The sequence below is a fragment of the Phaethon aethereus genome, assembly GCF_964289735.1.
Source record: "Phaethon aethereus genome assembly, chromosome: 3".
Lineage (NCBI taxonomy): Eukaryota > Metazoa > Chordata > Aves > Phaethontiformes > Phaethontidae > Phaethon > Phaethon aethereus.
The window spans coordinates 72,700,117-72,715,138 of NC_138576.1; the positions used below are offsets into that span (position 1 = coordinate 72,700,117).

A 15,022-nucleotide genomic window follows, 5' to 3' on the forward strand; every position below is an offset into this window, starting at 1 on the left:
ACAGCTTGGATTATTACTTAGTTATAAACTTGAAGGGATTAGATGCACTTACAAGTACCTTCTCTCATGATTTCACAGTTTTCCACTTTTGCAGTAATGACTTCATTGCAAATTTGAAATAGCAAACATTTAAAATCTCAGCATCTGTGGTACAGACCTTGGCTTTACTGTCCATTTTTATTTTTTCCCCAAGTCAGTGAAATGATATTATGATTAAGAGTATAAATAATAGCAGTGCATATAGGAAAATGTGTGTAGTTTTATGACCTGTGAAAATTTTGAAAGTAGTGAGGGAAAAGCAATATTGAGCACTTCTTTCTGTCCATTTGGAGTGAGGTGGTGTTTTGTATGAAAAAAGATTAGCTATCCAAGAGGCTCCATTTTCTGTAATTAGGTGGACAGAAGGCTCCCCTTCTCTCTGCATGTTTTTAATTGTGTCTTTATGAATAAATTCAAACTGTCTTTGTAAACAGATGGAAATGAGGCACAGTCATAGAATATGGATAAGAGGGATCTCATGTGATCCTCTAGACTGCAGCCTGCTTCAGATTAGAATTGGCTGTAGATAATTCATATCACAGAATTCAGCTGACCTCTATATGGAAAATGCAGAAGTCCTGCTTCGAAAAAGTTGGTATGAGTTCCAAAAAGCTTGGATGAATAATACCATCTTGCAGATATGTTAAGCATAATTTTTGTCAAATGCCTAATTGGAAAAATACTGTAAATTTTACTGCTTAGCGTGGTTGCCTAAATCAGTGGTGAACTACTTGCTGTGAGCCTTCAAGGTGTCCGGTCATCTATGGACCTTGAGAATATAATTATAACAGTATCCCTTAGGGTTTGTATACTGCTTTTAATTTTCAAAATTTTGTACAAATAGGGTTCTTTCATGTAGATCAAAATTCTGCTTTTTTTTTAGTGGAGAGAAGTAATACAAAGAGAAATGAGAAGAAATAAACTTTTAACATGGATTTGGATCAGGAGTTTGGGATACAAGGATTTATTTGATAGTGTTTGTGAAAGGGAGCAAGGTGTTCTCCAAAATCAGTGAGGTTAGACCACACTTTGCCAAGGACTTTTCCCTTCAGAGAGGTAAGGAATTCTCTGAGGGAAAAAGTCACTTCAGAATAGTTTGCAAGCCTGCTTTAAACTGTGGACTCTTTGATAGTATGCTTATGGCAAGCATGTTCATTGGTATAATCATCTGTCCTCTGAAGGTTACTAACACCCTATAATGAAACTAGTTATCAGTTTGCTTTGGCATTGTACCTACTACTCTTACTGCTGTAGTCACATTTCTCCTTTACTGTCTAATCTACATGGTATTGCTGATATTTATTCTGCCTGGACAAAAGATATAAAAAAAACAACTTTGGGAAAACTTGAATGACAGGCACTTTTTTTTTTTTTGTACAGGAGAACCTGGTGCCCTGGAAGCACATATCCGACAGCTGGACAAGGCCTTAGACACCAGTCGTTTCCAAATACAGCAAACAGAAAACATCATCCGCAGCAAAACACCTACAGGACCAGAGCTGGATTCCAGTTATAAAGGATATGTGCGTATATTTTGGAGCACAAGTCAAATAAGCACTCCAAGCTTAGATTTGCTATTGAAAGAAATATAGCTGTTTCAACAAAGCAATTGGATATTACTGCTTCTCAGACTTACTCACATGATTGCTACGCTTAAACACATGCTGTTGTTGTTTATGTTATTAGTGTGTTTACAATAGCACAGGATTACAGGAACGTTACTCTAAAGAATTTATTTTCCTATTACATTTTTGCAGATGTCCAAAGGTACTTTCTCACACGTGGTTTTATCCATCTAATGATATCCTTGTTTAAAATTCCTCTGCTTTTAAAAGCAGGTTTTATAGCTTCATAATTCATCAGCATGATGAGTACTGTGCATAAGCATGTATCATGTAAGCAAGGTTGCATATATGGAATCTGTGATCAAAAAGCTTTCTCAGAGAGGTTTTCTGGAAGAAGAATCTCTCTAAATCATTCAAATAATTTTAATACTGACAGAATTTTTAAGATTAGCTGCTTGTATGCATAGTAATATTTCAACACATGTTTATTTTCTTCATCACATCCTCTAATGTCTTTGCCATAGTATCTTAACATTAGATCAGATGGCACCTAAAGTCATCCAGCACAATTTGGCACAGTTATTTCTATTCTAGTCTGAACTTATGCTTTAAGATTTTATTGTGTCCATATACATTTCTTCGATAATATCAGGACAGATTGTTCAAGTAATAGATTTTTATCTTCACACTTAAACCTACTTTTGGAAAATTTTGGAAGTTGTATTGTAATTTGTATTTTCCATGTCCTGTGCAGTGCATATTGAGATTGGGATTTTTTGTTTGTTAACACAGATGAAGCTACTAGGTGAGTGCAGTGGAAGCATAGAGTCAGTAAAAAGGCTTGGGTATAAACTGAAGGAGGAAGAAGAAAAATTATCTGGACTTATTAACCTGAACAGTACTGAAACACAAACAGCTGGTAAGTAACATTTAGTTCTTTGATGGAAAGCAATTATGAAAAGTGGCAAACATGCAAAGTTTTTCTGAATAAACACTTGGTATTATTTACTGACATACATATTTACGTAACTGTGTCTGTTACCATGTTCTGTTTAACATTTCTTAATAGATATAGTAAGGAATAGTAAGTATTCCTTGCATATGCCCTACAAAAGACATTAGGCATACAAGTGCATTTTAAAAACCCCTCAATATCATGATACATAACCCTAAGCCTTTTGGAAAGTCCTTGCGGATGCAATGCATTTTTGTTGAAAGTTTTCTGGTGGAAAAATATTGCTTATATTGCTGTACAAAACATGTAAGTCAGCATTCATGTCTTCTAATATTAGCTTTCACTTTAATATTTTCTGTCTGCAGTACAGAAATCTGTATTCACCTGGTAGGAGTATTCATCTGACTAATTCTAAGAATTAGCTGTAGAACAGGAGGTATTGCAAAAAGAAATAGCCCCTAGTTTATTTCTTTTTAGCACGGGTATTTATCTAATGCATCAGCAGTAACTTAGACAAATGTAGTAAGGTGTGAGTATTAAATTGTGATAGGTATAAATACCAATGAAATAGTAATAAATATGTGGCTAGTTAGAGATACTCAGATTCCTTGTCTGGTTTGCATTTATGCTAATTTATGATGTCTTTATACTAGCATAACCTGTTTTAGAGACCTGCGTGTATCAACTTAATTTTGTTCATACAATGTTAGAAAGTGGTAAAATTGCCTGCTGCCTGAAATCATGCAGCTTCTTTGTTCTTTCTCTCCAACATCATGTTCTTCAATCTAACTTAGTTTTCAGTGTGGTGTTTTGTGGGTTAGGGTTTTTTGGTTTTTACGGAGCATTTTTTTCTCCCGCACAGGATTCAGCTGATATAGTTGTGTGTGTGCCTAGTGGTTTTTTGTTTCTGTTGAATTTGGTGTTTATCATTCCAGGTGTAATTGACCGATGGGAATTAATCCAGGCTCAAGCTCTAAGCAAGGAGCTGAGGATGAAGCAGAACCTTCAACAGTGGCAGCAGTTTAACTCCGACCTTAATAGGGTTTGGGCTTGGTTGGGAGAAACTGAAGAGGAACTGGAGAAGCTCCGCCGCCTTGATCTCAGCACTGACATACAAACTATTGAGCTCAGAATTAAAAAACTGAAAGTGAGTTTTATTTCTCTTTTCCATGAGTTACATTGTAAACAGACCTGAGTGCAACAGGTATGTTGAAGAGGTTGCCTATTGTTGCAGCTGGTTTGCTCCATCCTGCACACAGTGAGCTACTGTGGGTAAGTGAAGTAACTGGGAAAGTGATTTTTATGAATCACCCTTTGGCAGAAAAATGTACCACTGGCATCTACTATATGATCCAAACAAATTTTTGAAATAATAATTCTGTGTCAATTCTGTACTTCCAGAATGTACAGAAAATTCCTGCTGTCAGCCAAGCTGATGAAAGAGGAAAAAAAAAAAAAAGCCAAGTTAAATCAAATCTCTTCTAGTCAAACTGGTAATATAGCTTCTTTAAAAGAAATGCCTCACTGGGACAAATTACGTTGGGTGGAGGAAGGAGAGAGTGCCTAAAGGGCTTGTAGCCTACCCACTGCTGTCACCAGTACAACATAGGAAAAATTCGGTGTCACTTTGCAACATTCCTGTTTCTTCTTCTGTCATCTCACATGTATCAGGATCTGAATGCTGCCTTTGTGATCTCTCCTAGATATTTTACAGCTATAAAGATCTGTAAATGCAATGGTGCACAACACCACATTGAATTACTAGCATCTTATAAGCTTGGGCACAAAAATGTGGGAGCCAATGTCAAAATTGCACTGTCCTCCATGCTAGGAATGAGGTGGACAGATAGTAAAGACTGTTTCCTGCAGTGATCCATCTAAAGAATATTAATGCTGATCTTCACTGGAATCCAAATATAGCTGCCATAAGTACTACAAAGGTCACTGTGACATGGGGCTTTTAAGTAAATGCTGTAAAGTAGGTGGAAAAGGGGGCATTTCATAAGAATCCTGTTCTTATCTCACCCGCTCTTGGAAACTCCATTAGTGCGCTCCAAACCAAAGAGGTGGGGTTTCTTTTGTGGCTTCCAGTGTAAACAAATCAGAGTTTTTATACACGTCCTGCTTCTATAAATCGGAGTAAGTTGTTTATACTCTTTGCATGTTTTCTTTTCCCTCAGTAAAAGCTTTTATTTTAAAATACTGTTGACAGCAGTTTCCACTTGAAAACATGTTGGTTTTTATGTTTATCAGCAGAACTGAGAAGTGAGGGCAGACGTTTTATTATGAGCTAGAGTACAATTGTCTACATCTCTTTAAATTTTGTTAGGCCTGCTCTGCCTTTAAAATATCTGAAACATGAGCCAGATCTTTAAAATTCAACTATGACTTCAGGCTTCTAAGACTTTACAAGTTTAATTGGCTTGTTTTAGTTTATGCTTACAGTAAAATTTTAGTAGATGTTAAAGAGTGAACATTTGCGGAGTCACGGAGTGAGTACAGAAATCTCATTTATGGAGTAAAGAGACTGCTACAGTAAGGTACCATTCTGCAGCTGCGGAGGGCAAATCATTACATTCTTGTGGTGCCTTTTCTACTTGGTTCTTCTGAAAGTCACATGTTTTACCAACTTCCATCCTTTCTTCCCTGGTCCCACTTTGTCTTTTCATCAAGGAGCTGCAGAAAGCAATTGACAACCGCAAAGCGATCATCTTATCCATCAATCTGTGCAGCTCAGAGTTCACTCAGTCTGACAGTGAAGAGAGCAAGAAGCTTCAGGAGCGCCTGTCTCAGATGAATGTGCGCTGGGACCATGTATGCAGTATGATTGAAGAGTGGCGCTGCTCATTGCAGGATGCATTAATGCAGTGCCAGGTCTGTATTGCACTCATTTTAAATTGTCAGCATCCCACATGCCAAAAATGTAAAGCATATTGTTATCTGGTGTGCTCATTATCCAGTCTGAAACTTGCCCATGCAAGCCAAACTATGGCTTCAGCATGCATTTTCTGAAAGATACACCTGCACCACCTGAAGCATGTATTTCCAGCCCAAGATTTTCTAAATTTGTCATCTCTGGAATAGTATTCTAATATACTATTCTGAACTTCCTTGTAAGTTATCTTGTTTAGCCAGTAGGGACCTATCATAGGACAAACTAAAAACCTGAATTTGACTGGAATTTTCTGCTATGCTATTAAAAGCATCACTCATCACTTGCAGGATTTCCATGAAATGAGCCATGGTTTGCTGCTTTGGTTAGAGAATATTGACAGAAGAAAAAATGAGATTGTGCCCATCAATCCGAATCTGGACTCAGAAACACTGCAGGATCATCACAGACTTCTACTGGTAGGGCTATAATCACCCCTTTCTCTCCCACAATGCATCATCAGAAAAACACCTAATCAGATTTCACTTGCTCTTGAAGGTTAGCATTGTACATTGCATGCTAACACGCAACTGTAGGATCAATGTCATAACTAGTTTTACTTTGGTACGGAACGCTACTCGCTTCCATTAGTAGCATAACTCGTGATTTAAAATCTCAGGGAACCGCTAGGCTGCCGTCTATCTTCCTGTCAGACTCGAAATTTTTATTGCTTCTCTTTTCTTTCCATTTCATTAATTTCAAATGTCCAGCTTTGTGAGTTCTAGATTTTTTCCTTTTTATTTTTCCTAACTTCCATTAAAAAAAATGATACTTACCTTGGCAACAGCAAATCAGACGTGAACTGCTGGAATCTCAGTTGAAGGTGGCGTCACTGCAAGATATGTCCTGCCAATTGCTAGTCAATGCTGAAGGCAAGGACTGTCTTGAAGCCAAAGAAAAGGTACATGTCATTGGAAACAGACTGAAGCTCCTCTTGAAAGAGGTCACACGTCATATTAAAGACCTAGAGAAAATTCTAGACATTTCAAGTAGTCAACTGGTAAGTCACGTCTTTTTATTCCTTGCTGTTTAATGGGCATAAGTTTCCCACTGTTTTGACTGCCTTTCTCTGATCAGCGCTGTTGGCTGCATTGTTTCTGTTGCTTAATCTTGAACATCAAAAAGTAATCTTACACTTCATAATGTAAACATCTCTTTTTGTGAAATGGTGGGGGTTTTTAATCCAGTAATTTTTGGTATTTGGTCTAACAATAAGTATTGAACATCTTGGTTTGTTTATCATGCCATTACTGATTCAGTCAACTGGCAAAGTATATAAGATAATTATTCTAGCTGCAGTACTGAAAATTATAGTGTGTCAGTTGTCACTGGAAAGGATGATAATGCTCACTCTGTCAAAGAGAAAAAAAAAAAAGGCATAAAATAAATTCTGTAGTAGGATAACAAATCTCTCATAGTGCCTTCTGAGCTTTGAGCTGTACTCCAAATCTTTTCAAGTTATCCTGTATCTCAGGATATTTGAGAGGGAGTTATGTATACATCTTCACCAACAGTGGCAAGTATAAAGCAAAGATTTCAAGGTTCTCCTTTAGTTAACTTTTTAAAAGTCTTTGATTAGCAGAGTGCATAAAGCATGAGAACTCAGATCTTCCCTTCTTCTAGTAATTTCTGCCTGTTTAAGTAAAATCTTGGTGATACCGACCTCTTTGTGTAATTAAAGGCCAATAAAGAGCAACTGGTTTTTCCCCTGTATTGTCTTTAGTGGAAAATGTATCACCTAAAGCAATTAAGTTTTAACTACCTGATTCCTTTGCTTTTCCTTCAGGTCTAACAGAGAAAACATGTAATGCCTTAGTTTTATAAAATTTGGTAACAAAATTTAACTACTTTATTTTATTTGCTTTGGAAATAACTCTGCTGGAATTTCACTCGGGGGATTTTTTTAGTTTGCTTACCTGAACAGCTAGTTGCTGTATTTCTGAACTCCATTCCTTTTGAACTTTAGGAATTATCCTCATGGTCCTCTGCTGATGAATTAGACACGTCGGGCTCAGTGAGTCCTGTATCTGGAAGAAGCACTCCAAGCAGACAGAGAACGGTAATTTCATGTCATATGTTTCCTGCCACCTCCTGGGTGGGAGCTAGATGTCTACAGTAGCTCTAGCCAGATGGAAGGCCCCCCCTTCTCACTTGATAGGAAAGGAAATGGCATAAACCAAGAACAAAACACAGCTGCTTTCCCAACCCTTGCTGCATATCCCATCCTGCATGAAATCGGAAGTGGTAAATACTATGTAAAACCAGGGCTGTCAGTGTGGTTGGTTTACCATGGTATGGCATGTTGTGTCTTGTATTTTGCCCTAGTGATGGCACCACCCCAAAGTCTGGTCTTGTCTGGTATAATCAGTCCTCCATTTCTGTTTGGCCTTCTCTTCAGAGCTGCTTCATCAAGAATCTCAATAAGGGTTTTTTTGTCATTTCTGTTGAAGGTTGCAGATGGTCTTATTGAGACTTTGGATGAATGGCTAAGTAGAGCTGAAGGGCATAAAACATTATTCAAAACAGCTAGTTTCACAGGGCCTAATCAATGGCTATGATGGCAACTCTGGAGTTGTCTATTTACATCGCTGGCACAAAATTCAAGAAATGTAGCAATACATGCCTAGTACTTAACACTTCATGCTCTGAGCCCAAAATGGAACTGCAATTATTTTGTTGTCTTCTGCAACGCTATTGGTTGATTACGTTGCTTATTTTATTAGTTCTTAAAACAATCAGGTTGATTTTGTTTGTTTTTTTTTTTCCATTTGCACTTTTTTGTAAAACCTCTGAGTTCTATCTTGATAAATATGGTGGCTCTTGAAATTTTTTTTTTTTTAGCTTTTTCTTACATTCACTAGTTTCCTTTTAGATGCTAGCATGAGAATGTAAAGGAATACTGGCTTTTCAAAAAGAGAAAGAATATAAACTTTAAGATTTTATTTCAGAGGTCAATGCTTTTAGCTTTTAAATTTAAACTTAAATGAGTAATAAAAGCTCTGATGTCGCACATGTAACTGGAGGATGCCTGACCTTTACAGGACATGGAGAAGTATTTTACCATAAAATCTTTGTCTGAAGAGTGTGTAGAATTATAATAGGTTTCATCTTAACATTTTAATAAGCATTTGTCTATCTCTAATTTGTTAGTGTTTACATACATGACTACTTTTTTTCTTTTTTGTCCATAATGTATAGCTAAATTATGTTTCCTTGGGGTCTGGTTTTCAAACTTCGGTTTTTGCACCCACAATTTTGGAGACTGAAGTGATGTTGTTTGGAATTTCAGTGCCAAATATACTGATGCTAAATAAATAAATACTAATACCAAAAATACAATCAGAATTATAATGATCTAACTGCATTAAATATTCCAGCAAATAGTTGTGAGTGCAGGAATGCACCTACAGTTATTTGGCCTTCAAAATTGTGGGGGGAGTGGGGGTGGAGAAGAGGCCAGACTCATCAAAGGAGGCCTTTGGACCTTTTTTCCTTGAGAATGTTAATTTTGTTGCATTTGCATTTTGAAATATCTATATTTTCCCATATTCAACACAATACATTTTTTTCTATTTCATCTTGCAAATTATTTGAGCTAAATTTGTAGTGTGGTTTGTTGTTTTTTTAAATTCAGAGCTACTGTTCATAAATGTAGTGACTAAACTGTTATTTTCGAGTTCACTGTGTATGTTCCAATCATTTCCATACTCGGCTAGGTACAAAGAAAAGCCAGTTTCCTTAGTTCATGGGTATTGGTCACTTCATTTGATTTTTTTTTTTTTAATTTTTTTGTTTGTTTGTTTGTTTCCTTTGCTGCACTTTTAATTTAGTTTCATCAGTAGCTTGTCTTTATTTGCCTGGACTGAACATTCTTCTTTCTTTACCCCCTGTTCATTGCAAACAGCCACGGGGCAAATGTAGTCTCTCACAGCCTGGACCCTCTGTCAGCAGTCCACATAGCAGGTACCTTATTCTCCTGGTTTCCGCACTCTGTTCTAGAACCCCAAGAGGATGATGGAAATTGGCCGTGATTCCTCTCTGTCCACACCAACTGTCAGGTGGCCAGGACTTGAGCAAGTGAAAACTTCCCTTTTGTTAATAGTTTGGCAAAAGGGTCTCTCAATTACTTCAGATTCTTTGTTAAATAGAAATACCAGCTAATCCTTGAACATCTACAGCTTTTACTTCCCAGCAATTCCATGTAATCAACATTTATTTTTCATATGCTTGATCAGGGTGAGTGTGTGTTTACGCTCATGATGTTTAATGATTATTTTATTTTGGCATGATTTAACAGAAATTCCAGTAGATTCATGGCAAACACTTTTTATCATCCTCTTTACCTCTAGATATTAAATTAAGGCAGGTAATAGGCCAATACCATATTCTAGAATTCACAAAACCCACAGATCTGGATGAGACATACTAACAATCTGTTCTTTCTTTCTTTCCCCCCCGGCTTCCCCAAAATGTTTTGTTCAGTTTGTGGGTTTTCAGTACTTAAGAGTCAAATTTAAAGTCAGAATTTTAGGGTTTGAGACTTGGGGTCACTTTCTCTCCCCAGCTACGATGACTGCAATATAACGTGCTAACATTGCCATGACTCCTGCCAAGTGCTTGCATCCATGCATTGCTTTGGGAGCAGCACTGCCCCATCTCTGTCCGACCAGTAGAGAGCAGGCTTGCAGCTACAGCTTTTTGCTTTCCACCTTGTCTCCAGCAACCTGTCATCTCTGCAGCTGACAATGCTTCTGCATTCTTTGTTGTTGTCAGTGTGATGTGTGTACCTTCACTCTTTCACTGATCAGTTCACTAGCCTCTAGAGTTAATGGAGTTTAAAAAAAAAGGTAACTGAGCAGGCCAATATGTATAAAGAGAACATCTTTTGCTGTTTCAGCATCTTATGCATTGCAACACCTAAAATAATCAGAAAGTATAATGAAAATTTATTTGTTCTTATAGTTAAGTCCTAAATCTCATTTCTTCTCTATGTATAAAAATTAAAGAATTAATTTTTAAAATAACTCCTGTTAAAGTGAAAGATTTCATGTTGGAAAGAAGGCAACACGATTTAATACAGGGATTGAGCAATAACCAAACAGACAAAAAATACCTTAAGGGTTTGGGGTTTTTTAATGAGAAAATTCAAGGCTTTATTCAGCAAAATTGTTCTCAAATATAAATGAAATAAAGAATAAAGCTACTTACCATGTAGATATTTACATAAACAATTCTTTAAAAAAAAGTTTACTTTATATGTGTAGTTAGTGACTCTGAATAAAGTGGCATAGTTGCAAAACCACATAGTATAGCAGATAGAACAGGTAGAGGATCTTTCACTGCTTCCACTGGCACTAAGAAGCTGTCTTATTTTTAGGGATTCTTTTTTTTATTTGAAACATAATGAAATGACATAGAAAATAGTTGATGTATGTACACTCCATCTTTCTGTCTGATGGAAAAAGGGAATTAATTTTTCCAACTCCGGTCTGCTATGAAGCTTGGCATTTTGTTTCTTTTAGAGAGTGGGGAAGGGGAGGAGTGGGGCTTCACTCTGCAGCTGTTAACAGCTCAGGGGAATGGAAGATGTCTTCAGCAGATCAGCATGCTTGCACTAGCAACGCTGTACTCAAGAAACATATTGTGCACGCTCTTCTGCTCTCCTGTGCAGTCAGACCACTTCTGCCAACCTTTGGAGAAGGTTTCTGGTTGTAGGCATGAGCTGCAGGCTCAAAGAGCAGCTAGCAATGCTTTGCAGCTTTGAGATCAACCTCTGTTCTAGCAGTGGCATTGGAGCGGCACCTTTCAGATCAAGTCTTTCCAGTGCTGTTTATTAACACATCTTGTACAACACAATGTTCAATTTGTCATTCAGACAAGCATGGAATACGAATGAGTCACTGCTGAATAGGAAACTTAATCAAATGCGCAAGCCAAACAGGTTGTGGTTGATGTATAATGTGGTTTTAACTGATAAAGTGGTACAAGCTGTCACTGTGTTCTTTAATATTTTGACATGCCTCTGATCAGAGTACTTTGTGTTTGATCTTGCACTGGATCAGCAAACCCTGTTAGAGTTTAGTATAAGGAGAACTAAAGTCAATTTTAAAAGGTTTATCACATAGGAGGTTGTGAAGGAAAGTTCATTTAAAAATTAGAGGGGCCGTTGTTTTGTGATATCACTTTGCCTTCCCCATTATCACAGCAAAAAGACAAGTACACATAATGTGATGCTAAGCAAGGTACAAGCTTAAACTAGATTGTGGATTTAACTAAAGGGCTATTCAAGGAGTATTAGTAATCATGTGCTAAGTGGGAAAAGCAAATCCAAGAAACAGCTCCTCTTTCTTCATCAGTTTAATAGGGCTGTCATAAATGCATACCTGGATCTGTGCCTGTGGATTTTTCTGAAGTGATTAAAATGTTAAAAATGTTAAAATAGAGGTTCAGTTTCCTCAGGGGTGTTTACACTGTCTCTCTTGAGCAGCTCTATTCAAGTCTTGGTGCCACAGTGCCAACCTCCATTTCCTGCTCTCCCTGAGCCTCCCCAAATGACTAGTGGATTTTTAAAGGTTGCTTGCTGTTCCTGGAGCAGACTGGGCCACAGCACTCTCCATGCCTTCGGCCAGAAAAGGGCAGTCATTGCCACGCAGTAGCTCAAACACGAGGTTTGGGTTTGGCTTGCCATGGTTCTTTTCCCAGTTTTCTCCTGCACTCTCACTTAGAGCTTGTTACTTAAACTTCGTATTTAACTGCCTTCGAAATGGACATATTCATCTTCTTTGCAGGGAAAGCCTGCAAATCTGAAGTTGGGGTGATGTGATGCTGAGACCTAGGGAGAGAAATTAAGTCAGAACGCAACCAAGCAAGGTCATTGCTAGAGAGTCTCTTAGGCCACCAAGAGGAGTTTTTGCCTGCTCTTGTGGACAGAGCATCATACCTTTTCCTTCATAACTATAGCAACCTCCATCTTAAAAAATCAGAGTAAGTGGGAACAATAAATCTATTAGAAGGTCATTATCAAGTTTAATTGCTCTGATTATCTGGAAGTACAATAATTTCCACCTTGAATATATCCATGGTTAGATGTAGTAATTTGGTTTTGTGCCATCATTATCCCTTCCTTTAAAAATTCTCCACCCTTCCTTCTGTCTGTTCTGCACTATTTTATAGAGGATCATTTTAGTATCTGTTGGGTTTTATACTGGTAAGCTCAGCTCTTTATTTCCTTCATGGGAAAAATACTCCATTTTTTTGGACTCCTTTTTAAGCTTGTGTAAGTTTGAATTCATCTTTCAGAATTATGTTAACCAAAATTATACAAACTGCTCCACGTGAGATCTGACTAGTGCCTTATAGAAGAACATCATTAAAACAACCCCTTTTCTCTTGTGGAAATCTTTAACTGAAATATATCTTGAAATTTCTTTTGTCTCTTTTCAGAGTTATTCAGAAGGCACATTAGTGGTTTGTGGCTATGTTGTGTCAAACAACTCTAGATTCTCTTCATTATCTTCAGGGTGTGAACTTCCAAATTTATAGCAGAAGTTTTTATCGCTGCCTTACATACTATAACGTTAAACTCCTTGAGCTACTTCATAAATCTGTTGGATTCACCCACTTTTTTCTGTGCAAGAAGGCAATCCTATTTTGTATTTGCAAAGACTTCCAACTTCTGTCATCATACAGATGAAATTTGCTGTTCTTATATTTTGTGCCACAGTCTTCTCATAAAGATATTAAATCAAGACTCATCCTTGATTATTCCAGCAATAATATCCTACTAGGCCAGCAGTGCCTCTTTCAATGTAAGCCTGTTGTCTGCATTCCATTAGTCACTTCCCCATTAAACTCACTTTATTTATTCCTCTCAGCTTCGCTTGAATGCTAAATTCTTCTGTTATAATTCTTAAGATGTTTACTGCAATACAGATAGATTACTTCAACCATATTTTCCTTGGAGAAAAAAAAAAAAAGCAGTGATCTTTAAAAGAAGGTACTTGTCTGAGCTGAAATTAAAGTTCACTTTGCCCGTCCAGTCTATAGCCTGGTAAATTAGTGTCTCTTCTCTTGAAATGCTTAGGAAAAAGTTCCCATTTCACTGACATTACAAACTCCCAAAGTAAGGGTAACTATTGCTTGTACTTCGTAGGTAATTTATGAGATTTCTTGACATGAAGAAGCTTCCTGTTGACCAGGTCTGCAGTTGTGCCTCCCCCTTTCATCAAGTTAGTAGGAATTGTGTATGGAGTGAGTAACAGATAGCCTTACTTCCTTCCATCCTCAGATAGGGGCCAGCGTGACAAATGGTGGAGCAGTCATAAGAGAGACATCTAAAGATGCAAGTCAAGAAAAAGAAATTACATTTTTCTCCAAAGTGGCATACAGTACTTCAGCTTTTCCTTCTCCTGCTGGAGTAAATAGGAGTTCTGGCCCTTATGAATAGGGAGCCTTTTTTATTAACAATGCATATTTTTAACCATCTCTTCTTACAATCCATTAAACACTCTAAGCTGAGCCATTCCATTTTTTAGCCAATTATGTAGATTACAGAGGCGTACCTGCAATAAACACAGGCAGTACAGCACTTGAACTTTTTAGAACTCCCCCTCTGAAGATGTTTTCATGATATTTCATTATTTGCTTGTTTATTTGTTTCCATGCAGTATTAGAAACTATTCTTCAACCCTACTTCACTGCAAAAAGAGTGTTTTGAAAAACTTTGCCATGAACTGTTTTAATTTTTGTAAGAAAGTTTATGTTCCTTGTTGAGATCAGCCATGCAGCTTACACATACCACTCTTTCTTCTTTTATTTGGAAAAAACGCAAAGTAAAAAGTACTGTATTGTGCTACTAAAGCCATAGGAAATGAAAAGAAGAAAAAAATTAGATGCTAACTTTGCCTGCTCCCTTTTGATTCTGCTTTTTGATAATTCCCCTTCTGACACCCAGTGTTGCCCCAGAGTAACTCTGAGTCAATGGAGAAAATTCAGACTTTGTTCATTATCAAACAGCAGCTACCAACTTCAGAAATGTGGTCTTTTTTGATTGGGATTAACATTTGTACAATGAGAGCCTTGTAAATAGGTAGACTGTGCAATCAAATGCTTGGAAGGTAATTAAGCACTCCTTGTTCCCTTTGTTCCTACCTCAGTCCATTAACTTTCTGTCTTGGCATTCTCAGACTGTAGAAGTCCTGATCTAATTGAACTTTAATATAGAATGCTCTGATGCTGTTAAATGTGCCATATCCTTTCAATATGTTCTTTATAATACATGATCTTACATTATGTGATAAGCAGCTTTCCATCCGGGCTACAATAACGTGGATTCAAACAGCATGAGATCTGATGTTTTGATCATCGCTCCTTCCTGGGATATTTAGGTCAAGTTAATCATTTAGCGTACCTGAGTGTTTATGTATCTGTTGGTCATCTAAACTTTACCAAATCTGTCTCACTTTCTTGAAGTCTTCATAGTGGGAGCAAGACAATAAAAATAATCTCAAGCATAGAAAGAATTCTTTTCTG

General features: G+C 37.2%; 1 protein-coding gene across 1 annotated transcript in view; it reads left to right on the forward strand.

Annotated features, from left to right (window-relative positions):
• Nucleotides 1-15,022, forward strand: part of LOC309403893 (nesprin-1-like) — a gene marked incomplete at both ends in the record, with an annotated part of 34,828 nt that overhangs the window by 18,237 nt on the left and 1,569 nt on the right. Inside the window, 8 exons of the mRNA XM_081998181.1 lie at nt 1,420-1,562; nt 2,397-2,523; nt 3,495-3,706; nt 5,233-5,433; nt 5,782-5,910; nt 6,279-6,491; nt 7,458-7,550; nt 9,396-9,454. Of these exons, the coding sequence (XP_081854307.1) occupies nt 1,420-1,562; nt 2,397-2,523; nt 3,495-3,706; nt 5,233-5,433; nt 5,782-5,910; nt 6,279-6,491; nt 7,458-7,550; nt 9,396-9,454 (1,177 nt within the window). The remainder of the gene's footprint in view (nt 1-1,419; nt 1,563-2,396; nt 2,524-3,494; nt 3,707-5,232; nt 5,434-5,781; nt 5,911-6,278; nt 6,492-7,457; nt 7,551-9,395; nt 9,455-15,022) is intronic.